The 26,086-nt window shown below is 58.3% G+C and overlaps 4 protein-coding genes across 5 annotated transcripts in view; all 4 read left to right on the forward strand.

Moving 5' to 3' along the window:
• The window catches only part of SYNGAP1 (synaptic Ras GTPase activating protein 1), a 40,940-nt gene extending 38,532 nt beyond the window's left edge, over positions 1-2,408 (forward strand). Inside the window, exon 19 of one of the 2 annotated variants that reach the window (XM_065415642.1) lies at positions 2,250-2,408. In XM_065415642.1, coding sequence (XP_065271714.1) covers positions 2,250-2,408 — 159 coding nt within the window. The remainder of the gene's footprint in view (positions 1-2,249) is intronic. The other variant, XM_065415643.1, reaches the window with a different exon arrangement.
• A 3,020-nt stretch (positions 2,409-5,428) lies between these two features.
• ZBTB9 (zinc finger and BTB domain containing 9) lies at positions 5,429-7,587 on the forward strand. The gene is made up of 2 exons (XM_065416173.1): positions 5,429-5,463; positions 6,052-7,587. The coding sequence occupies exon 2, from the start codon at positions 6,077-6,079 to the stop codon at positions 7,511-7,513; it is 1,437 nt and encodes a 478-aa protein (XP_065272245.1). The 5' UTR covers positions 5,429-5,463; positions 6,052-6,076; the 3' UTR covers positions 7,514-7,587.
• Positions 7,588-12,380: 4,793 nt separating this feature from the next.
• On the forward strand, positions 12,381-15,165 carry LOC135887775 (uncharacterized). Its single transcript, XM_065415532.1, has 7 exons — positions 12,381-12,575; positions 13,143-13,323; positions 13,561-13,667; positions 13,881-14,024; positions 14,161-14,241; positions 14,489-14,701; positions 15,046-15,165. Exons 1-7 carry the CDS (start codon positions 12,381-12,383, stop codon positions 15,163-15,165), a joined length of 1,041 nt encoding a protein of 346 aa, XP_065271604.1.
• Positions 15,166-17,351: 2,186 nt separating this feature from the next.
• SIT1 (signaling threshold regulating transmembrane adaptor 1) lies at positions 17,352-21,260 on the forward strand. The gene is made up of 6 exons (XM_065416171.1): positions 17,352-17,599; positions 17,939-18,058; positions 18,612-18,648; positions 19,132-19,190; positions 19,702-19,769; positions 20,937-21,260. The coding sequence occupies exons 1-6, from the start codon at positions 17,563-17,565 to the stop codon at positions 21,204-21,206; spliced, it is 591 nt and encodes a 196-aa protein (XP_065272243.1). The 5' UTR covers positions 17,352-17,562; the 3' UTR covers positions 21,207-21,260.
• Positions 21,261-26,086: the final 4,826 nt, after the last annotated feature.

Raw genomic sequence — 26,086 nt, forward strand, 5'->3', positions numbered from 1 at the left:
GGAGCAGTGCTGGGAGGGAGGCTGAGGGGGAATCAGAGCTGGGGTGGAGGCCGATTGGGGAGTTAAATTGGGGGAATGTTGGGGGAAACGTTTCTCACCAGACAAGGGCAGTTAGTGTTTTGTTAGTGTCTGTGAGCGTCTTCCCCAGCGCTAACCCCCCAGTTTCATACCCGTCTCGTTTCCACCTCCTGTCTTGTGTCTGTCTACGCCGCATCTCACTGGAACCTGTAACTCCTACTGAATTGGTGGGGGGGTGGGGAGGGCTGTGTTCACCTCCCAGGGGCAGAACCAGGGAGTCTGGGGCAGGGAGTGGGATCCTCAGGTCTCAGCCCTGAGCTACCCCCACTTGCAGGGAATCTCTTTCCCATAGCCCTGATTTCAGGTGTGCCGGGCTGCAGTGGGGGTGTCTGCGTCTCGTGCGTGCGTTGTGAGGGGAGGGCATGTGCAGTGTAACATGGGTGTGTGTGTGTGTCTGTGTCCTGTGAGCACATGTGTCGGGGGGCACAGGTCTCAGCGATGAGAGCACAGTCCACCGTCCAGAGGGGGGCGCCCCGGAATGCTCCCGGGTGGTGCCGGACGGCAGGCGTGAGAGGTTAGTGCCCGCGTAGGGAGGGCGTGTGTGGGAATGTCGTTCTCGGTGGTGATGGTGTGGGACTATGTGGGGGAGGGGATAGCATGGACAGACTGTGATTTCACAAGGACCAGGCAGTGTCCCCCAAGAGCAGAGTGGGATACTGACCCACTGCCCTGAGCTGGGCTCCCATGTCATGGACTCAGCAGCTGCCTTGGCCTCATTCACAGCCCCCTCAAACCCCACCCTGTGCCAACGGAACAATGGGAGCAAGAGGCTGCTCCCCACCCGGCCCCCGTGGCAGTGGGATCTCTCCCCCACTTGTCCCTAGCCTGAGTGGTCTGGGGCAGGTTTGCCGTGTCCCCAGTGACCTCCCACTGAAATAGCACTGGGAAAATGTGAGCCTGTGAACTGGCAGCATGCTGAGCACGGGGTGTGCCCCCAGGATTGGGGTTACACAGCAGAAAGGGGCATGGGGAGGGGAAGCTTTACCCTTGTTTCCCGACCACCAGCAGGTCCAGCTCGTGCTGCTATCCAGCTGTTAAACTGGGTGCTGGGTGCTTAGTCAAAGCCCCACCTCTGCCTCAGTCAAGAGAAGCATCTTTCGTCTAAGGCTGGGCTGGCCAGTTTGTCCTGCAGAGCTGTGCTGGGTCAGGGGTGACCCTAGTGAGACGCAGAGAGACTGGGATAAAAGTGCCTTGTACCCTTCTAGCTTATTCCCCTTCGGGAATGGCTGGCTGCTCGCAGCACCTTTTCATCACTGTATCCACACTACTAGCAAGGGTGTCTGGCTTTAACCCCCGCAGGACAGTAAAAGCAGGACACCATTCAGATGTAGAGGAGCCTTTCATGAGAGCTGGGCTGCTGGTAGGCCAAGATTTTCCAGGGTATTTAGTGCCTGAGGATGCAGATAGGCACCTAGTAGGATTTTCAAAAATTTCCAGACAGATTAGCTTCCAAAGTCCTGTCTGTAAATCTGGCCAGAAGGGACGTGCCCAAGCTGAGAGAGGGAGCCTGCAGTAGAGCAGGGACTGGAACGCAGAGCTTCTGCATCCTAGGCGAGCACCCTACCCCCCACTCTGGCAATCCTCCCTATGGTAAATTAATCTCAGGATAGCTGTGTCTGCCCTGGGGTCCTAGTGGTACCCGGGTACTAGTAAGACGTCACCACCCCTAACTTACAGCTTTTAAGAGTAGACCAGGCTAGCTAGGTCTGTGTCGACCAGGTGGTAGCTGGCTGGGCATAGGGTTTGTCCAGCTGGGTGCTAAGAGAAGTGAATTACAATGGGGGCGTTAGCATGTTTTCCAGTAGGAATCCTTTTTCTTTTGTCCCACTGTGCGTTTGGGGTGCACTGCTGGAGTCCAGTGTTAGCTAACACGCCCACCCCATGAACTGCCAGGCCAGAGAAAACCTGGGGCCATCCTCTCCTACTAGGGAAACAAGCAACAAACCCCCAGGAGAACCCCTACTGTTCCTGGGTTGGTGCCGGATGCTCCTGGCTCAGGTCGGCCCCATGGACCGAGCTGCCTGGGTGGATGTAGGCACTGGAGAAGAGGGCTGGGGCAGGGGTTGCCATCTGGGTAGGTGTCTGGAGGGCTGGTGGGCGGGGCTGCAGATTGAGCGGCTGAGCCCCCGTAACGTTAATAAATAAGCCTTTGCTCTGTGTCTGTGTTGCAGGAGAGGCAGCTTTCCGCCGTGGGTACAGCAAACCCGCGTTTGAGCGGCGCCTTGGCCCAGCCATGGAACGGGATCCTGCCCGCCCAGCCACCGCCTCCGCCCCCGCGACTCCAGATCACGGAAAATGGAGAGTTCCGCAACACCGCTGCTGAGCACTAGCCACCGCCCCCGCGAGACGCGGCCCGGGGAAGATGGGGGGCACCCCCAGCCCGCAGCTCGGCGGGAGCAGCAGAGACCCTGGCAGGGACACAGTGCCCCTCCCAAGCAAATAAACCTGCACTGGGGGGGGCACCCCCTTTACCCCCTCCCCTTGCACCAGCGCCCTCCCCCACCGCTCCTGCCTCCTTTAACCGCCCCCCCCCCACTGTCCTCGGGGACAGTTCAATGCTTTGAACTCAACTTCAGGGTGTTTTATAGCAGAACACAGATGACAATCTTACACCCCCTCCCATACACCTTCCCCTCTCCTCCCAGAGGGAGCAGGGCTGACACCCCCTCCATGGACCTCTGCCTCCCCCCTGGAGGAAATTGGGACATTACCTCTTCCCCACTTCGGATTTTTCAGGAGTGGCCTCATCCTCCCCCTGGCAGTCATTTTTATAGTATTGCCCCCTCCTTTCCTGGTGTCTGCCCATGGGAGGGGGAGGGAGTAAACTCACCTCCAACCTGCCCCCAGGAGCCATGGCGGGGGGTAGCTAGGGGGGCTGATTTTGGTTGGCCGTGTTCCTGGAGGTTTCATCACATGACCTAATCTTTAATGAAAGTTGAGTCTTTAATTCCTGGAGACAATCCTGGAGGGTTGGCAACTGAGACAGGAGGCAGCTTGAGCCAAAGCTGTCCCCATTTCCCTGCATGTGGGGGGTCTCTGCCTGGCTCCAGCTCCCCGGGGCAGGGGCATTCCCCAGAGGGGGTAGAGGTTTCACTAATAGGGAAGGGCTCCCAGCTCTTTCTCCCAGTATTTCTCTCTCTCTCTCTCTCTCTCCCCCCTCCAGCAATGGGATGTGGGTCAGGGTGGAAGGCTTGTGGAGTTGCAGGTATTCTCCCTGCCCCACCCATCACACCAGCAAGGCAGGGCTGCCCCACACCATTGCCCTGGCCAAGGGAGAGACCACTCCCTCTTTCCTGCCTGGCCAGGGTCAGTGCTGGGGTTTGCCCCTCACCTCTGCCATTCCTACCTGGTGTCAGCGCTGGGGGTCTCCCCCCAACTCCTGCCTGGTGCCAGCACTGGGATCCCATCACCCTCTCTCTCTGCGCTCTCTATACTCTGATAAAGGGCTTTGCCTGCTCAGCCCCCCCTCTCCCCCCGTGTGTCCTGCACCCACCCCAATCTTTGGAAATGACGATTATCTAGACATTGATCTGGTTTTTTTTCTGGGGGGGGCATTGAGGGAGGGGCTTTTTCTTTCTTTCTTTCCTTCCTTCCTTCCTGTTCTCAGACCCCCCATCCCCCCAGTCTGGGGTTGGTGGGGGGAAACAACCAACAAAATAATGAAGAAGCCATTTCTCTACCCACCCGCCGGCGCGTGCAGGGCACCGGGGCGGGGGAGCGCCCCCCCCCCCCACCTGAGCATGGAGAACTGGAGGGGACTCTTGTGGCTATTCACCGTCGTGCTATGGTCTGAGCTGCTGGGTGAATGTGTTCAGCGCAGTGATTGTACTGGGTGTTTCTTTGCTGTTTCTGTGTCTCTAGTTCAGACTCTGGCGAGGACAAGACTCGCCATTAACCAGCCCCCCCCTGCCCCCTCCCCCACCTCAGTCCATATTTCTTTTGTAAGGACTCTCCCCTTCCTTCCCCCCCCCCCGACAGCGGCGACTCGGGCGGCGCCATGATATTTATACGTATTAATTATTATTATTATATAAAAGTTTGTACATATGTGAAATTTCCTCTCCCCTGCCCCGCCTCCCCCGGCCCATCCTGGCCGCATCGCCCCCAGGCTGGGTGCTGTAATTACCACCGGATTTGTACTGTACATAGACCTCTCCGGACCTCAGACTCTGTACATAGCCCCCTCCCCCCCCCGCCTTGGGAAGAGAGTTCAGGTCACGAGCGCCCGCCCCGACACCGCGTCGGGCTCCCCGGGCGTCTCTCTCTCTCCGTTTTCTTTTATGTCAGTTTTATTTTTTCTCATTTTTTCTGGAGTGTGTGGTGCCAACGGAGAAACGTTTAATAAACAGCGATTGTTCTTTTACGCCACCTTGGACTGGGGCCGCAGGGCACGGCCCGGGGGGAAGGAGACTCCCGCGTGGGGTCGTAGGGCACGGCCCGGGGGGGGGGGGAAATGTCGCAGGGCACGGCCCGGGGGGGAGAGCTCCGGGTGGGGGGGGGGATGTCGCAGGGCACGGCCCGGGGGGGAGAGCTCCGGGTGGGGGGGGGATGTCGCAGGGCACGGCCCGTGGGGGGAAAGCTCCCGGGGGGGGGTCCCAGGGCACGGCCCGTGGGGGGGAAGCTCCCGGGGGGGTGTCGCAGGGCACGGCCCGGGGGGGAGAGCTCCCGGGGGGGGGGTCGCAGGGCGCGCTGTGGCGCCAGGGAAGGGGCAGAGCGGGTGACCCCGGGCCGGCGCGGACCCCCTGGGATGGGCCCCCTGTAAGGGGCGTGTTGGGGGCAGCCTGGGTCTCAGCATCGCCCCCACCAATCACAGCACGCTCCCCCCTCTGGCCAATCAGAGTGCGGGACGAAGGGGGGGGCGCCTGACCACTAGCCAAACGCTGGTTTTTAGAGAGCAGCTCTGCGATTGGCTGAAGGAAGATCAGGCGCCTACCAATTGGCGGCTCCGGCTCCCAGGGTGCGACGCTGGGTGGCCGATCTCTGGCCTGCGTAGGCCAGGGGCAGGGCGTGTCTCAGGGGTGTGCTGAGCGCTGGTTGGCTGAGGCGGCGCCCCAGGGTCAGCTCTTGGTTGGCCCGCGTGTGGAAGGGATTGGGGGGGACTCCAGGGAGGGAGGCTCTGTGGGGGAGGGGCCAGGCTCGCCTTTGGTTGGCCAACGGCCCACCTGGGCGTGAGCGGCCTGCCGCGTTGCCTGGTGACCCAGCTAGAGTAGGAGGGAGTTTCCCGGGGCTCGCTCTCGGTTGGCCCGGGCGGTGGGGGAGGGGTTTCCCGGCGCTCGCTCTCGGTTGGCCCGGTCGGGGGGGAGGGGTTTCCCGGGGCTCGCTCTCGGTTGGCCCGAGCAGACCTCGCTGCTGGGACTCGCCCTACTGCACAACAACTCGCCGCAGGTAAGAGCTGAGTTTACCCCTCCCCCTGCAGCGGGGGTGGGAGTGTCCCGCCGTGGGGCTGGACAGGGCACTATGGGGCAGGTACTGGGGGGCTGACAGCTTGTGCGCTCTGTAGGGTAGCGATGCTGGGAAGCGGTGTAGGGAGTTCCCAGGGGGCACTGCCGGGGGGCAGGTGCTTTGGGAGCGGGGTTGAGGGTCCCCGTTCCCAGGATCCTGGTCTGTGAAACACTCATTCTACCCCCTGCCCGGGTCCCTGTGGCCCCCCAGTGGGGGTGGGAGGGTTGAACCCTGGTAACGAACCCCGAATGCTTTCTCCCAGCGCTCTCCTATAACAGGCGATGCCATGGAAAGGGTGGGTTGGGGTGGGGGGTGTTTCTCTGGGCCCCAACAATCCATCTGTCCTGCTCCATTGACATTTTCCTCCTGCAGCAGGCAGTGCCGAGGGTGGGGGTTTCTTGGGGCTCCAGCCCTTCCCCTCATTCTGCTCCTCCCCTTGCAGTTGCTCTCCATCCCTGTGGCAGGCAGCACTATGGGTAGGGAGTTTTTCTTAGCCTCAGCATCCTTCACTACCTGTCTCTCCCGTTGCAGTGACCTGCCCTGGGCAGGCGGTGCCATGGAGCCCGAGACCCGCAGCATCCAGATTGAGTTCCCGCACTATGCTGCGGTGCTGCTGGAATCGCTCAACAAGCACCGCTTGGAGGGCAAGTTCTGCGACATCTCCATCCACGTGCAGGGCCGGGTCTTCCAGGCTCACAAGAGTGTGCTGGCCGCCTCCTCGCCCTACTTCCATGACAAGCTGCTCCTCAACGACACCAACTGCATTGTGCTGCCCAGTGTCATTGAGCCAGAGGCCTTTGAGAATTTGCTACAGCTCATCTACTCTGGCCGCCTCAAGCTGCTGATGGAGGCACTGCCCAGTCACCTGCTGGTGGCCAGCGGGCTGCAGATGTGGCAGGTGGTGGACCAGTGCTCTGAGATCCTTAAAGAGCTGGAGGGGGGCCCCTGCCGACCCTGGTCCAGCCGGGCAAGCGAGAGCCAGTCCCCCAGTAGCAGCAACTATTTTGCTGTGAAGGACGATGGGGAGCCTGGGGGCAGCAGCTCAGAGGGGCCTGGGCATGGTGGTGTGTCATCAGGCCGGGCAGCACCAGGCTGCCTTGACAATGAGGTGATGAAGATCCGAGTGTCACAGGAGGAAGAGGAGGAGGAAGAGGAGGAGGAGGAGCATCAGGCCCAGATCTGTAGCGGCTCAATGGATAAGGCCGTGAAGATTGTACTGGAGGAAGATGAAGAGGGTGGTGGCAGAGGTGGCTCCAAGGGGCCGTCTTCAGGGGAGCTGGACAGTGCCTTCCATGGCCCCCGTGACCACCCCAAGATCTTCTACATCAAGCAGGAGCGCTTTGACCCTGACGAGGCAGCAGTGGCAGCACTGGGAGGTGGTGTGAGTGCTGCAGGTGAGGCCAGCTTTCTCAAGTCGCTGGCACAGGGGCGGGCATTGGGCATGGCTGAGGTTCAGGGCCTGTGCCAGGCAGAGTTCCAGCCAAGCAGTGAAGTCAGTTACATAATCCCTGCTGCAGGCAGTGGTGCCACCTCCTCCTCCTCCATCACTGCCCCTGGCTTCACCATTAAGGCCCAGCCCCTCTCCTCCGATGAGGCCGGCTTCCCCCAGAGCTCCTGGAAGCCAGTGGACCTACACGGCAATGAGATCATTGCCCATGCGGTGCATGGCCAGGTGGTGCATGCGCCCGTTAAAATTGTGACGGCGCCTGATGGAAAGAAGTTTGGCTGCCTTTGTGGCAAGCGCTTTGCCGTCAAGCCTAAGCGTGACCGGCACATCATGCTGACCTTCAGTTTGCGCCCCTTCGGCTGCTCCGTCTGCAACAAGAAGTTCAAGCTGAAACACCACCTGACGGAGCACATGAAGACCCACGATGGGAACCTGTATTCATGCGAGGACTGTGGGCGCAAGTTCCGTGTGCAGAACTGCTTCCTCAAGCACAAGGAGCTGTGCAAGGGCCAGGGCTGGGCCACTGCTTGCTGGACCTACAAATAAAACCTGGGGTGGGACTGAGTGGAGGACTCCAGCCAGCCTTCTCTAGGCCTGATCCAGCCCCTGAGCTCTGTTGCTCTGTATCCTTGCGGATCTGCCCTCCTGAGCTTGGTAACCTGCTCCAGGGCCCCGGGGACACCAAAACATGAAGGGACACAAATGGGAGTTGGGCAGACCAGGGGATTTGGCCCCAGCATGTTGGCTTCCCATGCTGCTCCATGGCTTAGGGTTTCTGACATACAGAACTTGCCATGGGTCAAAGGAGGGGAGATAGAGAAAGTGAGAGAGCCCCAGGCTAATGTGGGAGCTCAGGGCAGGAGGATGGAGCAAGAGGCTGATGGGAACCTCAAGGCTGGGGATTAACAGCCACATTACATCCCTATTCCCAATCTGGCCCTGCCCTCCTCTGAAAGGATACCGCTCTGTTGTGGGTGGACTCAACTGCTGGATCCCACATACTCTTCACTGAGCTGAGTCTGGGCAGAGCTGTGTCACTGTTCCTGCCTTTGGGTTTATAAGGCACACTCCCAGGTGTGGATTCCATGGCTGCCACCTTTCCTTGGGATGTGGGAATCTGCAGCCCAACCACCCTAGCCACCAAAACCAGCACCTCAGCCTTCCCCAGCCCTCAGTTGCTTGTACACATTCCCTCAGAATCTGCCTTGCTGTGAGCGTTCAGGGCAGATAACTAACCCCTTAGGGACAATAAGGTAGGTAAGCAAAAAACACAGGCTCAGCAAAGTGATTTCTTAACCACAGACACTTTACTCTTAAAGCAGTGGAGTATTACAGATCTGTGAAAACCACAGTCCTGAGCTGCCCTCCAGTCTGATCTCACTCCTTCCGCGAGACTGAGTTCTGGTCAGTATTCCAGACATGGCCGAGTCCCTACTGCCTTCTTCCCATCAAGCCTGGTCTTGTGGAGTGTGGCAGGGGGCAGCCCGCCCTTCTCCGGGAGCACTCCCCTTAAACCGAGTCTCTGACGCTTTTGGACCATGTGCCCAGTCTAGGATATTCCAACCCCATGCCCTGTGAGACCCAGTGAAGAAAACCATTGGCTCCTGAACTGGGCCAGTCTTTGAATCATCCAAAGTTGATGGACCTTGATAGTCCCGTCATTGATAGTCCTTTCCCTGGCAGGGCTGTGTCTGGAATAGACTGGCTTTGTCGAAGTCAGGCAGGCTTTTCTACACAGTGCACAAAATGAGAGAGAGGCACATAAACAGAAATCAAAGCCAAATGCAGTTCACCATTTGATACAGACATAACTCTCTTCTCTTGCAGCCACTGGCTGGGTCAGTAACCTGGAGGCTACCAATCCCAGCACTGTGGCAGGCATGGGCAGGATGGGGAAAGCTCAGTGTGGGAGCCAGGGCCATATAACTCTAGTGGTTTTGCCCAGATTTCCTGGTGCTGCAGGGAGGCTCCCACTGTCACGCCACCCTCATTCAAACCAGGCCTAGCGTGAGCTCCCCCTCCTGCCAGAGCAGCTCAGCCACTCCATTCCCAACCCCTTCATTGTGCTGTGAGGCACATCCCAGGCCTGGGGACTCAGATTCCCCTGTGAGCCCAGCACAGGACTAGGGTGGGTTGGGGACAGGGGTAGAGGCTGGTGTGAATGTGCTGTACACTAGAGAGTGTGGGTCTTTGCGCACCCTTCTAATGGCTGGTGCACAAAGCAGGTGGCAGAGTGACATGTTCAGAGCAAGCGGTAGAGGTCAGTTTTGTGGAGCTGAAGTCGCTGGGTCACTTTCACCGTGACCCATGTGGGGGTGGGGTTGTCAGCCCCTCTGCAATCCCCTTACCCTGCTTGATTTCTCCCCCTATCTTCTGGCTTCAGCAGCCTCGCCCATTCTTGTCCCTGGCTTCCTGCTATGGGTGTGTTTCTTTACTGGACTTGTTTTATTTGCCCTCGTCTTCCCACCAGTTCCCTGCTGTGGTTCATGCCCTTTCCCACTGGCATCACTGGCCTGGGTGGGAATCTGTTTCTTTGAATAACACCTTGAGCCTTCTCACTCAGCCAAAGAGGGAAAGCCATTCCCTTGTTTTTAAGTGTATGCAACTCCCTGGGTCCCCCTGCATGGGCTGTGCACACACAACTCTTCACCGCAGCCTCTGCTATTGGTGGTTAAGAACATAAGAACAGCCATGCTTGGTCAGACCAATGGTCCATCTAACCCCATATCCTGTCTTCTGACAGTGGCCGGTGCCAGATGCTTCAGAGGGAATGAATATGACAGGGCAATTTATCGAGGGGCCATCCTCTGTCATCCAGTCCCAGCTTCTGGCAGTCAGAGGTTTAGGGACACCCAGAGCATGGGGTTGCATCCCTGATTATCTTGGCTAATAGCCATTGATGGACCTGTCCTCCAGGAACTTATCTAGTTCTTTTTTCAACCCAGTTATACTTTTGGCCTTCACAACATACCCTGGCAATGAGTTCCACAGGTTGTCTGTGTGTTGTGTGAAGAAATACTTCCTTTTTTTTTTTTTTTTTTAAACCTGTTGCCTATTTAATTTCATTGGGTGACCCCTAGTTCTTGTGTTATGGGAATGAGTAAATAACATTTCCTTATTCACTTTCTCCATACCATTCATGATTTTATAGACCTATATCATATCCCACCTTAGTCGTCTCTTTTCTAAGCTGAACAATCCCAACCTTTTAACTCTCTCTTCATACGGAAGCTGATCCATACCCCTTTTTTTTTTTTTTTTTTTTTTTTTTTTTTTTTTTTAGTGCTTTTCTATACTTTTTTCAATTCTAATATATCTTTTGAGAAAGGACCAGAATTGCACACAGCATTCAAGGTATCGCTGTACTGTGGATTTATTTAGTGGTATTATGACATTTTCTGTCTTATTATCTGTCCCTTTACTAATGGTTCCTAACATTCTGTAGCCTCTGTGTTGAGTTCAAGAAATTTAATTTCTTCCCTGTTGACTAGCTCAGAAACACTCCGCATGGATGCGAATCAGATTAGCTTGTTCCAGAGCAGGGTGCCAAGCTTTTCTGACCCAAGTAGCTTCAGTTTTCTGCATGTTTTCTTTTGTCCCTGCCAGGGGGGGAGACTGAGCTAAATCTGGCCATCTCAGCAAAGTGATGGCTGGGGAGGGGATAGGGTTGTAACTACTAATGTCTGAAGGTTGCCAGTGCCAAGGACTAGGGCGAAGGGAACCATGTAGGGCAGTGGTTCTCAAACTTTTGTACTAACCCTAAATTTAAAAACACTTTTTACTATATTTAACACCATTATAAATGCTGGAGGCAAAATGGGGTTTGGGGTGGAGGTTGACAGCTCGCGACCCCCCCCCATGTAATAACTTCATGACCCCCTGAGGGGTCCCGACCGCCAGTTAGAACCCCTGACGTAGAGGGATCCAAATGGAGAGAGCTGAGAGTCACTGGCCCAGGAGCTCTGAAACAATCCCCTCGCACTGAGGGACTGGCGGGATCCCTTCCCTAAGGGGAGGATCAATCTTGCCTTGGGCTGTGGGATACAGAGGCCCAAGGATGGTTCAGAAACATTAGCATGAAGGGGAACACACAGGGACAGTTCTGGGGAGAGGGAGGGTTGAGGAGAGGGGTGTGAACCAATTAGTGCAGGGTTCTTGTGTGTAGCAGTTGTACAAACCCAAATCTCTATATTGTATAAAATTTTGCTATGGAATCTAAGCAGATTTGCACTAGTTTCATTTTGACCTTCTCAGGGCTGCCACAGATGGGAAAAGGGCTAAACCCCATCCCTGATCCCCACTTCATCCTTGGGCACCTGCCCTATACACCTCTGCCCCCTCCATGGGTGCCTCCCCCCATACAGCCCCTGCCCCCCTTACCCCCCAATACACCCCTGCCCCCTCTAACCCCCATACACCCCCCTGTAATAACGAGGCCTATGGCCGCGACCTCTGACCCCGTGTGGGTCCCCATCGATGGGATCCCGGGACTGCATCGTGGCCTCGCGCCCCGCCTTGGACACGGGGCTTTCGGGCCAATCGCAGCGCCGCTTCGGATCCTTCCGCCAATCAGAAGAACATGGGGGGCGGGGCTCAGCACTCGACCAATCCTCGTGAAGGAAGGCTGGCTCCGCCAATCAGAGCAGGCTGGCTCCGGAAACTGTTGCCATGGAAACAGTTTGACTCAACCCCGGGACCCGGTGGAAGCGACACAAAGGGGAGGGGGACCCTCGTAACCACGGAAACCAGCCCCCCGCGCTGCCCGTCGCCCCGTGACCCCGGTAACTGCCCCCGTGACCCCGGTAACTGCCCCCCCGCCCCTGCCCGTCGCCCCGCGACCCCGGTAACTGCCCCGTCGCCCCGCGACTCCGGTAACTGCCCCCGTGACCCCGGTAACTGCCCCCCCCGCCCCTGCCCGTCGCCCCGCGACCCCGGTAACTGCCCCCGTGACCCCGGTAACTGCCCCCCCCGCTCTGCCCGTCGCCCCGCGACCCCGGTAACTGCCCCGTCGCCCCGCGACCCCGGTAACTGCCCCGTCGCCCCGCGACTCCGGTAACTGCCCCCGTGACCCCGGTAACTGCCCCCCCCCGCCCCTGCCCGTCGCCCCGCGACCCCGGTAACTGCCCCCGTGACCCCGGTAACTGCCCCCCCGCCCCTGCCCGTCGCCCCGCGACCCCGGTAACTGCCCCCCCCCCCGCTCTGCCCGTCGCCCCGCGACCCCGGTAACTGCCCCCGTGACCCCGGTAACTGCCCCCCCCCCGCTCTGCCCGTCGCCCCGCAACCCCGGTAACTGCCCCCCCCCGCCCCTGCCCGTCGCCCCGCGACCCCGGTAACTGCCCCCGTGACCCCGGTAACTGCCCCCCCGCCCGTCGCCCCGCGACCCCAGTAACTGCCCCGTGGGGGGGGAGCCACCATGGCGCGGCGGCGGCTGGAGCGGGCACTGCTGGAGTCGCGCGGCAGGGAGCGGGAGGAGGTGGCCCTGGGCCCCGCACAGCTCCGCATCCGGCACCAGCTGCCACTCAGCAGCGACCCACACGGGATCTACAGCCTCCGCTTCGCCCCGGCCGGGCGGTGCCTGGCAGCCGGGTTCGGCAACGGGGCCGTGCAGGTACCGGGGAGAGAAGGGGCCTATGGGGCGGTACCGGGGGGAGGGGAGTTGGAGGGTAACAGAGCCACGTGGGATTGGAGGGTAATGGGGGGATGGGAGGTTGAAGGGTAACAGTGCTGTGCGGGTACCGGGGGGGGGGGGGTTATGGGGTACCGGGGGGGAGGGGAGGTTGGAGGGTAACAGACTTGCGTGGGTACTGGGAGGGGGTTGGAGGGTACCGGAGGGGAAGCGGGGTTGGAGGGTAACAGGGCCACGTGGGGTTGGAGGGTAATGGGGGGATGGGAGGTTGAAGGGTAACAGGGCTGTGCAGGTACGGGGGGGAGGGGAGGTTGGAGGGTAACAATGCTGCATGAGGACCGGGAGGGGGCTGGAGGGTAACAGGGGAGAGGGGATGTTGGAGGGTAACGGGGCTGCATGGGTACTGGGAGGGGGTTGGAAGGTAGTGGGGGGAAGGGGATTTGGGCCACGTGGGTACCGGGACGGGGTTGGAGGGGGTACCGGAGGTGGATGTAACACTGTTCCTGTCGCATCATCCATCCCATTCTCCGTTTCCCCCCTCACGCTCAGATTGTGAACGTGGCCACAGCCTCCCTGCACTCGTCCCTTTTCCGAGGACACCGTACGCGCCACGCGATCACTGCCTTGGCCTACCACCCGGGCAGACCCAGCCTGCTCCTGGCTGTGGGGGCTGATGGCATCATCTCTCTCTACAGCATGGACTCGGAGACACTGCTGGCAACAGTGACAGGTATCGGGAGACATTCCATAGGGTACCTTGTCACCATGTACCTTGTCACCATGTGCCTTTCCCTCTTCTCTCCAAGGGAAGGGTTGCAAGGGGTCTCTTCTCCAAGGAAAGGGCCAGGAGCCCTGGCCCTATGGTGTGGGGGGTCGGTGAGCTGGGGGAATCCCTTCCTCACCTTTGTCCTTGTTGCTGGGGTAACAGCCCTTGCTGGTTGCTCTCCCCATGTCTGTCCCACCCCAGAGAAGGAGAATGAGATCAATGCCATGGATTTCTGCATGGACGGCAGCACCTATGCCACAGCTGGCAAGGACCGACATATTCGGCTCTATGACAGCCACACCAACCAGGTGAGTGGAGAGGGGGATGCCAGAAGGCACGTATGAGGGGAGGGGTGGTGCCTAGAGGAGGGCTCTATCTGGAGTGTGGGTGGGCAGCAAGGATGGGGTGTTCTGTCTTGGGGAAGAGCCATGCCTGGAGTTGGGGTGTGTGTGTGTTGCCCCTGCTCCCAGCTGTGTGTCCCAATCACCCCATGACCCAGATTCTGCTTCCCTTCCCCACAGCTGTCCCACATTCTGCAGGCTCCTGACTTCATGACTGGTGATGTGACACCAAGCAGTGGGCACTCGCGCCGCATCTTTGCCCTCCGTTTTCACCCTGGAGAGCGCCATATGTTCCTGACAGCTGGCTGGGATGACTGTGTGAAGGTCAGGCCCTGCATTATGGGGGGGTATGGATGGAGGGGTAGCAGGAGGAAAGGGAGGGGGCTGTGTCTGTGGCCTCTGGCTAATGGGGAGGGGTTCTGGAAGCTACCATTGTTACCTGTCTCTTATCTGTGCCTAGATCTGGGACAAGCGGATAGCAAAGGAGGCTCAAAGAGTGATCAATGGGCCTCACATCTGTGGCCCAGGCCTCGACATCCAGGTGAGATGTGGGAGGTGACAGGGGGCATGAGTTACACTGCGTGGGCATGCAAAGTCCTGGCCAGGGCTGGTCTGTGCTGACCCTGAACCAATAGCTCTGGGACCAGGGTCACCTGCCCCCCAATATCCTATCCCCACTGGAGAAGTAACCTTTACCCACGTAGGGTAACTATGCTCTGGTACCAGCTCCTGCGTGCCCCGGGGGAGAGATAAAGCACCATATCTGAGCCTGACTCCTTTCCCCCCAGGGTAACCGCGTGCTCACTGGCTCCTGGGTGCCCCACAATGCACTTCAGCTCTGGGATCTACGGACATCTCAACTGCAGAAGAACCTCCCCTTTCCTGGGGGCCCCACACAGGGCCAGTTCCTCTATGCAGCCCGGTTCTGTGACCAGGACATAGTGGTGGCTGGGGGCAGCGGCACCAGTGGAGCCAGCGCCATCCACACTGGCACTAACCAGGTGAGACGGTGTACCCCTGCTTGGGAGTAAAGGGGGAGTAGGCATTCCCCACTTGGGGGGATGACAGTGAGAGCTAATGGAACTGGGTTACACCTTGGGGCAGGGGGTCAATGTGAGCCAGGGAACAGGATGGGGGATGTTTGGGGCCCTTGGGCGGTATGAGCCAGGGGAGCAGGGCAGGGGAGGGAGTGGTTGGAGGGGTGGGGTGGGGTGAGCAAGGACAGCAGGGAGGTTGGGGAGGTGAGCAAGAATGGAGGGGTGGGGCAGAGGAAGGCCAGGGATTGGGTGGTGTGAGCCAGGGCAGCAGGGTGCTTAGTCCTGGGTGACATGCTCTTTGTCTCCAGGTGCTCGGCGAGATCCTGCTGCCCAACAAACCGGTGCAGGCTGTGGCAGTAGCACCCGGTGGGCGGGTGGTGGCAGTGGCTGGCGTGGGAGGGAATCTCCACATCGCAGACCTGCACTGAGCCCCAGCAGAGAGGGGGTGAGAAGGGGACAAACCTGGGAGTCACAATCCCCCCCCATCTACAGCTCCTCTGATCTATGGCTCTCCCACATGATTCTGCCCCGCCAGGACTACGGCCCTCTGTGATGTCTGGGAACACAGGCCCCCCAGGCCCCCCTTCCCAACTCCCCTGCACCCCTCTGTGAGACCTGGAGCATCCAGACCCCTGGGCACCTGCTGGCATCTAATAAACTTCCTGCACCTGAAGAGGTGACTCGTGGGGTCTGTGAATACGAAGGCCTGGCCCATGTGCTGGGAGTCACGGGGGCCGGGGGGAAGCTAGCCACTTGCTGGGAATTTATGGGGGGACACTGTGATTTGTGAGGGCATGTGTTTCTAAACCACTTCCTGCCACTGCTTTGTGCGGGGGGGTGGGGGCTCATCTCCAGCAGTGTTAAATTTCCCTCAGTTTGGTGAGGACATCCCCAGCACCCCCCAGTCCTGGGCTCGGCCAGCCTGTGTCCATGCAACAGCCTCTGGAACCAGGAAACTCTGTGCAGGGAGCATCTACACTGCATCTGGGAACAAGCCTCCCAGCCTGGGTAGGCAGACTTGTGCTAATGTGCTAAATAGAACTGTGGGGACATCGCTGAAGGCTCATATTAGACAGCCAATGACTACACCGCTGTTTTTAGCTCGCTGTCAGCTGCAATGTATCCTCGGAGGAGACACAGCCTCCACCCTCATCCTCCCCCTCCACCCGCTGCAGGGACAGCCTCCGCCCTCACACACACACAAACACACCCTGCAGGGACAGCCTCCGCCCTCACACACACACAAACACACCCTGCAGGGACAGCCTCCGCCCTCACACACACACACAAACACACACACCCCTGCAGGGACAGCCTCCGTCCTCACACACACACACACACCCCTGCAGGGACAGCCTCCGTCCTCACACACACACACACACACACACAGCACTGCAGGGAGAGCCTCCACCCTCACACACACACACACAGCACTGCAGGGAGAGCCTCCACCCTCACACACCCACCCTGCAGGGACAGCCTCCGCCCTCACACACACACACACACACACCCTGCAGGGACAGCCTCCGCCCTCACACACACACACACACACACACACCCTGCAGGGACAGCCTCCGCCCTCACACACACACACCCACCCTGCAGGGACAGCCTCCGCCCTCATCCCCCCCTCCTCCCTGCAGGGAGAGCCTCCACCCTCACACACACACACACACACACACACACACACCCCTGCAGGGACAGCCTCCGCCCTCACACACACACACCCCTGCAGGGAGAGCCTCCACCCGCACACAAGCCCCCTCCCCACTGCAGCGACAGCCTCCACCCTCATCCCCCCTCCTCCCTGCAGGGAGAGCCTCCACCCTCACACACACCCCTGCAGGGACAGCCTCCGCCCGGGGGGGAGGGAGTGAGGAGAATGGGGATGGAACAGGGTGGGGGCAGGCACGCTAGGTGGGAAGGAGCAGCAGTGCAGTCATGAGACCTCCTCAGTGCTGCCAGCTCCCAGTTTCCTCCTCACAGTGATGTGATTTTTGGCCTCTGTTGCAGTCGGTTTCCTGATGATGCAAGAAACTCTCCAGCCTTCCTGGGAATTTCAGCCTGGCACATGGGAAGACCCTTCTGGTTGGCTGCCTTTCCACCTCCTGGGGACGAGCAGCCAATCAAGGCTGCTGCCGAGGCAGCTGGAGCTCTTCCCCTCCTCTCCAGAGCTGTGTCTGGGTGATGGAGGGGCAGGGGGAGCAGCCAACAACATCCTTGCAGGAGGGGAAGGAATGAAAAGAGTCCCCCTCCTTCCCCCATCCTTGTAGCTGGGAAGGGTGAAGAGGAGCAGGCCTGGGAGAGGGTGTGAAGAACCCCTGGTACTAGAGGAGAAGCAGAGGTTGGGGTTGGGGAGCACAGAATTAATGCATGAGAATGGGGGAGAAGCTCTGGAGACACCTCTGAGTCCCATCCCTCTCCCCCTCCCCCCCGGCAGCAGACCCACCTTTCACTGGAACCTGCCCAGAAAGGCAGGAGCTGTGCACTGCAGCTGCTGAGCCGTGAGCAGCAGGAGCCAGTGCAGAGGGAGGAGATGTCTGCGGGCTCTGGCACCGGAAATCCCCGTGGGTTACAGCTGCAGCGATGCTAACCCCCTGGGCACAGCCAGAGCTGCTGCTTCAGCAAGACAAGATGTGGGGGTCTCCACCAAGGCTGGGGAAATGAAGCAGTAAGACTGGTGCCATCAGGATCGGGGCAGGAGACATTGCCTGGATCCAGTCTGGAGCAGCTGCAACCAGCGTGGGCATCTGCCCTGAATCCAGAGTCACTCCAGTCTGGGATCAAGGATCTTTCACCGTAGGAGAAAATTGTGTTTCCCGCCCATGGGCTCCTCCAGCTGTAACTGCAGTAACTTTTCAGGTGAGTCCGGGGTTGCTGTGCCGAGTGGAGAGGCTCAAACATCCGCCCAGTTTGGTGTTTGTAAAGGTAAATTGGGCCATCTCTGTGCCTCAGCGTGACGCGGGGAGGGGCAGCATGTGGGGGAACATCCCCACATTGGATGTGACGATTGCCGGAGCCTTCGCTGTTCGTAGTGTGATGGCAGAATCCCCAGGGAGCCCTGACAGGTCAGCCAGGGACTATGGAATGAGCTGCCTGGGAGCCATGCTTACCCCTCTGGTGCAGCGCCAGAGCTGGTGGGGCAGGGCTCTCTCCAGACAGTGTGGGCCCAGTGCTCCCAGCAGCCCTTCTGTTTTGCAGGTCTGGGGCAGGTGCAAGGCACTGGTGCCATGTGGGGGCTTGTTGGGGCACTGGTCCTGTCACACCTGGTATCCCTGTTGTGGAATATTTTCTGCTGCGTGAGGCACATGGCACACAGAGGTAGGTGCTGCAGGGAGGGAACAGTCTGTTCAGAGCACAGGTGCACAGTTCCTCCCACCCTTAACTATAACCCCTATGTGGGGCTCCTGTCCCCTGCTCCTCTGCCTCCCAGACTGTCTTGGTGCACAGGGGGTGCTGGCTCCCATAGCCCTTTTCCCTACAGGGGTCTGGCTCCTGGGTCCCCCTCCCCATATATCTCCAGAAGGGGCTACTGCCTCCAGTCCCCTCTCCCCCTCTGCCTGTTTTGTGTCTTGCTGCAGAGGGCACCCTTTATCCCCCTCACTCCATGTCCCAGCCCCAACTCCTCCCTCTCCCCATCTCACTCCATAGGGAGCCCAGCTCCCCTTCTCCATGGCTCCCAGCCTGTCTCATTCCAGGCTCCCCCACCCAGAATCCCATCCCTCACTGACTCCCTCTCCTCCCGTGTCCCTGCCTGCCACACCCCACTGGCACCACCAGCATCCCAGAGATCTGTCCTCTCCCCACCCCCGTTACAGCCTGTGGGGCTGATCTTTTTCTTTCTCTCTCTGTCTCTCCCGCCCTGCCTGCACAGATGAGTCCAGGAAGCTCTTGCCTCTGTTCAGCAGAAGGTGAGTCCAACAGAGGAAACAGCAGGAGCAAGGAGTCACTGCATTGTCCAAGCATCACCACTGAGGTCAGGGGAGGGGGGCAGCTTTGTCAGCCAGCGAGATGGAACAGAGGCAGGGAGAAGGGGGGAATGTCACAGGGAATCGGAACCAAGGAATAGAACCCAGGAGTCCTGACTGCCAGGCCTCCCCTCCTGCTCTCAACCCCTAGGTCCCACTCCCCTGCCAGAGCTGGCCCAGAAATCAGGGGTTCTGATTCCCCATTCTGCACATCACTACCCACTCAGCTCGCTCTGGCTGGACGGGCCCCTGGTTTGAATTAAGGGGATTGTTACAGACTGAGACCACACGAGCATTTTTGCCCTCTCTGGGTGTGTACCACCACCGCCACCTTTCCCCATCCTCCTTTTCCTCTGCCGGTCCCGTGCGCGTTCACCTTTGACCCTGGCTCTGAGCCATTTACTGGATTTTTGGTTTCCATCCCAGTGTGAAGCATGTGACTGAGGAGATTCCAGTCTATGGCAACATCAGTTACCTGCAGACAGGTGAGTAGCACCCGGGCCCCTCACAGGATCAGGCCCCATTGTGCTGAGGATGCCCGGTCTCTGCCCTGAATAAAAGAGCACACGTGTGCACTCACACACACAGTGTGTGTGGAGGGGAGATAATTCTGTCACCTGTTCTATGACATTACTGGTCGAGTCCCCAGCTGGCAGCAGGCATGTCAGCATCATCAATGCTGATTTGCATCTGCTGGGAGCTTGGCTCTAAGAAGGGCCATTCATGGGCTGGTTTCTTGTGGATGCTGAGGGGAGGTGTTTGAAGCAGCTTTGTCCATGTATGCAAGGAGGCAGCAGCCCCTGGGGCTGCGGATCTGCCCCCCCTCCCATCCTGAGGTCCCTGCAAGTCTCAGGCTTTGTTAAGACAGCCAGGTGCTGCCTGTGAATGGGGGCTCCAGCTGCTCAGTACCTCTGCAAACTGGAGCCGACTTCTATCTCTGAGCTGATCCTGGACTCTCAGCATCAGCAGCAACCTTCCCTCTCCCTCTGTCGACAGGGCAAAGTTCTGGGTTTGAAAGCTCAGTGGTGCCAGAGTCCCAGGAAGAGCAGGAATCCAGCCCCAAGGTGAGCAGAGCTCTTGGTACATCTGTGGCCAAAACATCTGTAGCCACAGAAGCCGCAGCAGTCAGCTGGGGAGTTGATGGTGCAGGGGCTGTCCCCACTGACTGACTGACCTGTGGCATTAGAAATTGGGTAGGGTTAAGGTGTGGGTGGGGAAGCACAGGGCTGGGATATCAGGGGGCTGCAGGTTGTGATTGAGGGGTGCTGGTGGGGATGGGAGAGAGCCCAGGCTTGGAATAGCAGGGGACTGCAGGTCCAGATTGAGGGGCACCAGCAGAGTTGTGAACGGGGTGGGAGAGCTGGGGGCTCTGTAGTTGCGATTGTTACATTCATGTGTTCAGGGGCTGTGTGCGGAGATTAACTGCTTGCAAAGTGGCAGGAAGTGGTGAGTTATCAGCCCTGAGCATCTCTGTGCTGAGCCCATCTCCTCTCCTCGACCTACTTTCTGCCATTGACTGCTGGCTGCTCCGTGTTTGCCTCCAGTGAGCAGCGGGACCACCAGGCATGGAACTGGTGTGCAGTTTGCAGATGGTGGGGGTTAGCTCTGATGGACAGAGCAGCCAGCACAGAGCGGGAAGGGGACGCATGAGTGAGACTGAACACCCACCATTGCCTCAGAGCCCTGTCGTCACAGACACTTTGGGGCTGATGGGAGCAGGATCTGTTGAGCTGAGCTGAGGCCCTAGCTGCATTTGTGGTCTCCTAGTAGGGCAGGCTATGCGGTGAGGGGGGCTGAGGCATCCTCTCTGCAAGGAGAGGGCTGAGTAGCACACTGGGGAAGGCTAAAGCCCCAGGGAACAAGCTGTGGCGCACAATTCCCCGGGCACAGATGGTAGAGGGGACTCCGGGTATTTCCCTGCTCTGGAGATAAGCTGGTCTCTGAGTGTCAGGGGGCTGTTAGTGCTCTTCCTGCAGCCCATGAACCCCATAGCATGGGGGTGATGCTCTTCCTGAGAGGGAACAAAGGGACCCTACCGCTAGTCAGGGGGTGCTCAGCTCCACCATCCCCAGCAGGAGCAAAACCCATCCCACAGGGAATTTGTTGGTTACAAGAGAGGGTGGGAGTTAGTGCTGCCAGTGGCATCCTAAGCAGCCAGAGGCCTCCACCCAACCCTAGGGCACATGCCACCACATGCCACCCTCCCCCCGACATCTCTGCTCTGTCCCCAGAAGCCTACGTGCTACGCCAACCTCAAGATGCTGAAACCCCAAGGCCGGCAGCTGCCAGAATCATCAGTGGGGGGTGCTGAGATCCAGTACACAGATGTGGTGGTGACGGGGCCCAGGCGGTCAGAGCCAGAGATTTGGGGCGGGGGGCCCCTGAAGGGCAGAGAGGCTACTCGGCCGCAGTCAGAGCTTTACGCGTCTGTGCACGCAGACAGGTACACAGCGAAGTTTGAGAACCAAGACTACGCTAACAACCATGCGGTTCCCAGCTGAAGGGTGGGGGGCTAACGGGGTTCTGTGTGCATGATCCATAGCAATAAATACAAGCTTCACTAATGGCTCCAGTGTCTCACGTGCTGCTGAGGATACAGAAATGCCCCTGTTCCAGCAATGCCACTGCCTCAGGCTGGGGCTATGCTCGCGTCCTGCCATGCCTACTTCTTCCTCAAGGAGCAAGATTCTCCAGCCCCGCTCAATAATGCACAGTTCTCCTGCCAGGGAAGGTGATGGGGAATGATACTTCTTGTACATGGGGGCAGGGGCATATATAGTTATTAGTACTGTTGGGGCGGGCGGGGGGTGGTGCCAGTCACCACCTACCCTGCCACATTCCTGAGCTTGGTCTTCCCATCATGCCAGGTACTAACATACCCCCCACCCTACAAAGCAGAGAGGGGGTTTCCCCATGGAAGGCATGCTCTATACAGCCCCCCACCCCAGTGCAATGAGAGATGGGCCCTGCCCCAAGCGGCTGGAATTTGATACTGGAAGAGCTGTGGGTGCCCTGTGTGCACCTCAGGCTGGGCTCTTGCATAGTGGGGGTCTGAGCCAGTGGGAGTGGAGGGGATGCAGAGGTGATGTAGGTAAGGCATGAAGGGGGAGAGGCCAGGGTAAGGGCGGCTGCTCCCAGAGCCCTGCAGCCAGAGAGAGACGTGTAGTCTGGGGCACGGCCCCAACGGGGGCAGCAGACACCAGTCACAGCCCCCTCCCCAGGGCAGCAGCCTGGCGGATGCTGGCAGGTTTCACAGCCCGGCAGGCAGCTACTGTGGGGAACTTTCTCGGCTTCTGCACTGGCCCGGCGGGATCCGAGTCCCCGTTCCCCTGCGCCCTCCCCCACCCCGTTAGTCTCCGCCTCCCGCACAGACTCTGCCCTTCCCCCAGCAGGCAGCGGAGTTTAACTCCAAGTGAGGGCAGGGTGAGGGCAGCGGCTTCAGCAGATGTTACTGAGCATGCTCAGTCCGTGCGCAGCTGCACCAGCCCCCGGTAAACGCGCCTGGGCACCGGTAACAACCCGACCCGGGTACACAGCCGCGGGGGAGGGGGGGTCAGGCTGACCCTGGGGCCCTCCCGTCGCCGGGCCCCACAGGACGGAAGTGCTCGGGGCAGGCTGGTAGGTGTAGTTCCTGACTCTCCTCGGACCGGAAGTGACGTTAGCGTCTGCCACAGCGACGGGCGCTCCCGTCGCTCAGGAGGCGGAAGTGCCCCGCCCCGCTTTCCGGAGCACGCTGGGAAGCGTAGTTCTCTCGCGCACGCCCGGCCTTCGGTTGGCGGAGCGGGCAGGGGCCGCGGCTGACGGAGCCGGAAGGGGCGGGGCCGGCCGCTGGGAGCCGGAAGCAGAGAGGCGCGGCGGGGGGGGCTCGGTGATGTGCCCGTTGCCTGGAGCCCGGGCTGAGCTGGGCGGGCGGGACATAGAGACTCCGCGCTGGGGGGCCGCTGCCCTCGCGCTGCCTCCGGCTCGAGCCGGCTCTGCCCTGGGGGCGGGGCTTCGCCTTCGCGTGTCGGGGGCGGGATGGAAAATCAGCTGCAGGCGCGGGGGGGGGGTTTGAGCTATCGCTGTTCAGCCCGGGATCCCGGGGGGGGGGGCGGTGTGAAATCCTCCAACTGCCCCCCCCGCAGTCCCAGCTACTGCCCCCCCGCACACACCAACTGCCCCCCCACACCAACTGCCCCCCCACGCCAACTGCCCCCCCCCACGCAGTCCCAGCTATTGCCCCCACACACACACCAACTGCCCCCCTGCAGTCCCAGCTACTGCCCCCCCGCAGTCCCAGCTACTGCCCCCCCCCACACCAACTGCCCCCCCGCAGTCCCAGCTACTGCCCCCCCGCACACACCAACTGCCCCCCACACACACACCAACTGCCCCCCCCCGCAGTCCCAGCTACTGCCCCCCCCCCACACCAACTGCCCCCCCCCGCAGTCCCAGCTACTGCCTCCTCCCCCGCACACACCAACTGCCCCCCCGCAGTCCCAGCTACTGCCTCCTCCCCGGCACACACCAACTGCTTCACGCAGCTCCCCCAACTGCTTCACGCAGCTCCCCGCCACCCGCCCAGTGCCAGGGGGACTTTCCCCTCCATCTCCCCCACCCCCACTCACCCTTTTTGCGGATACAGACTAACACGGCTGCTACTCTGAAACCTCTGAAAGCAGCTCCCCGAAGGGCGCCCGGTGACTCTCTGTTTAATGAGCTGCCTAGAGAATCCCATCAAACTCTCCCACTTTTCTCACCTATTTAGTATCAATATAAAATCCCTTCAGATCTTGGTGGTTTTCTGTCATATTAAATATTTTTGAGCTATTTCCTCCCCAATTCTCAAAGATAGATATAAAATATCCAGTGTGCATTCCTGTAGTAGCCATGGTGATCCCAGGATATTACAGGCTGACCCTTTGATTTATATACAAATGTTTGATGTTATTCTCCAAACCATTCCTTATGAATCCTTACATGTTAGCTTTTTTGAGCAGTGGCTGTGCATTGAGTGGAGGTTTTTAATGAAGCTGTCTACAGCAACATGCAGGTCACTTGAGTTGATAGTTAATTTACAACCCAGTAAGGTGTATGAGGAGCTCCAATTTCCCCCTCCAATGTGCAGTGCTTTGCATGTCGAGAGACAGGGTAGGTTAGGTAATGCCTTTTACAGGACCAGCTTCTGTTGGTGAGAGAGCAGCTCTTCAGGAGAATATCCTAAACCATTCTAAAATTTTGCCCTCCTTCCTCTCTAGTTATCTTTTACTGATTTAATATTCCCTGAGATTTTCCCCGTCTCTCTAATTATAGAATATTAACATAAAATCCCCTCAGATTTTGACTTTTTCTCAAATTCTTGAATAGTGATAGCAAATCCTTGCAGATGTTGCCCCTTTTTGAATAACGATATGAAATTCACTCAGATTTTACCTCTGTGCCCACTATTGACTGTTGATGTATAATCCCTCACAATTTTACACTTTCCTCTCTAGTTTGTGAAAGTTGATTCAAAATTCTTCAGATTTCCACCTTTCTCTCTTTAATGACTGAACATTGATATCAGATGCCAGATTTTTGCCTTTTTCCAGGCCCGTGTAGATCACCGTGGGCATTTCACTGACATCAATGTGGGGTGGTCTGGGAAGGTGCATGACACACGCATCTTCAGGAACATGGGCCTGTACAGAAAGGTACAAGCGGGGACTTTCTTTCCAAATCAGAAGATTACAGTGGGGGATGTTGAAATGCCCATAGTGATCCTGGGAGACCCTGAATACCCCTTACAGCCATGGCTCATGAAACCTTGCACAGGACACCTGGACAGCAGTAAGGAGTGGTTCAACAATAGGCTGAGTAGGTGCCGGATGACAGTTGAATGTGCCTTTGGCAGATTAAAGGCACGCTGGTGATGCCTTTATGGCTGGTTAGACCTTAATGAGGATAATAGTCCCATGGTCATAGCCGCGTGCTGTATGTTGCATAATCTCTGTGATGCTAAGGGTGAAAGGTTTGCTCAGGGGTGGAGTGCTGAGGCAGACCGCTTGCCCGCTGATTTTGAGCAGCCAGATACCAGGGCTACCAGAGGGGGCCAATTCGAATCAGGGAGGCTTTGAGGCAACACTTTGAAAATGAGAACCAGTAATGTATAATCTCTGTGATTAGTGCTGCAATGTTACATTACATGCAGTTTTCTTAGGAAGCAATGGTGACATTTGGGGCCTTACATTCCAGTAAGCAAATTATTAAAATGCCTGTGCATGTATTGGTAGTGCCTGCAATCTCAATTTGTAGGCAACAAATAAAGATGTTACCATTTGAAAACTTTGCTTTTATTGCACAAGAAACAGCACACTCAAGCGCACAGATAATTGGTGGGAAAGGAGGAACCAGGGAAGGGCAGACTTTCACAGCTGTGTGTAGGTCCAGCTGTCATTGTGAAAGCTGTCCAAGGTGGTGGAGTGAATGGGAATGTGCAGGCGGAGTTTGGGGGTGAGGGGGGGTCATGGACACGAGTCTAAATGTGCAGCAGAGGAGGGTGCGCGAATCTGCTCAGTCTGCAGCACTATTAACGACTCTGCAGCATCTGCATTTGCTCCTCCATTACTTTAATCATCCACTCGGTTGCATCCTTAACAAACTCCTGATTCTCTTTTCTGTCCTGCCGTTCGGCTTCCCATCCCTCCTGGCGCTCCCTTTTCTCTGCATTGGAGCAGTGCAGTACCTCCCGGAACATGTCTTCTTTGCTGTGCCTTGGGCGCTTTCTTACCTGGCAGAGACGCTCAACCGGGCTGTGTGGGGCGTTCCCCACATCTGCCAAAGCACAGGGGACAATGCACAGAAGCGGGATTGTTAAATTCACACACAACATTGAAACATTTCAGTTAAATACATCTTTTGCAACATTGCCATCACTTTCTCACTGACCCTTGCCAAGCACACATCTCTGCGAACACCCAAAGCATGATGAGTGTTGGTGGGGTGGGGGTGGGGGGGGGGCTCCACCTAGGGAAAAGAGCACACACACTTTGTAAGGGTCATGGTGCAGCATACTAGGGGAAAAGTTCTAAAATTCCCTCACACTTTTCCATAGGCGGGGTCATTCTAGCAGATATCTCACTGCGAAGGGTAAGCAGGGAAACAAGGGCACATCTACTCCACGCTTGTGGCTTCTGCCCTGCTCCCTATGCTGATCGCCTGTGTGCCACTTTGGTCCCTGCACAAGTGATTGCCGAATGGCGTGGGAAAGTTTCCTACGATGGGGAGAGGAACAAAGCTGCTCTGCCACGGAACCAGCGGATTGTCGAGTACCTCCAGGAACCTTTCCTGAAGATCTCTCTGGCGGATTCCCATGAGATCTCGGTGTGAATCAACACCCTGTTCTGCCGTACTGATTAGCGAC

Source organism: Emys orbicularis, chromosome 13 (genome assembly GCF_028017835.1).
Source record: "Emys orbicularis isolate rEmyOrb1 chromosome 13, rEmyOrb1.hap1, whole genome shotgun sequence".
NCBI classification, from domain to species: Eukaryota; Metazoa; Chordata; order Testudines; family Emydidae; genus Emys; species Emys orbicularis.

Excerpts from the sequence above, each read along its gene's own strand:
- LOC135887775 (XM_065415532.1), top strand. The coding sequence starts at position 12,381 with ATGGCGCGGCGGCGGCTGGAGCGGGCACTGCTGGAGTCGCGCGGCAGG. Across the intron at positions 14,025-14,160 it reads GCTGGGATGACTGTGTGAAG|ATCTGGGACAAGCGGATAGC; the intron begins GTCAGGCCCTGC and ends ATCTGTGCCTAG. Across the intron at positions 14,242-14,488 it reads GCCCAGGCCTCGACATCCAG|GGTAACCGCGTGCTCACTGG; the intron begins GTGAGATGTGGG and ends CTTTCCCCCCAG.
- SIT1 (XM_065416171.1), top strand. The coding sequence starts at position 17,563 with ATGGGCTCCTCCAGCTGTAACTGCAGTAACTTTTCAG. Across the intron at positions 17,600-17,938 it reads TAACTGCAGTAACTTTTCAG|GTCTGGGGCAGGTGCAAGGC; the intron begins GTGAGTCCGGGG and ends TCTGTTTTGCAG. Across the intron at positions 18,059-18,611 it reads GAGGCACATGGCACACAGAG|ATGAGTCCAGGAAGCTCTTG; the intron begins GTAGGTGCTGCA and ends CTGCCTGCACAG.
- ZBTB9 (XM_065416173.1), top strand. The coding sequence starts at position 6,077 with ATGGAGCCCGAGACCCGCAGCATCCAGATTGAGTTCCCGCACTATGCT.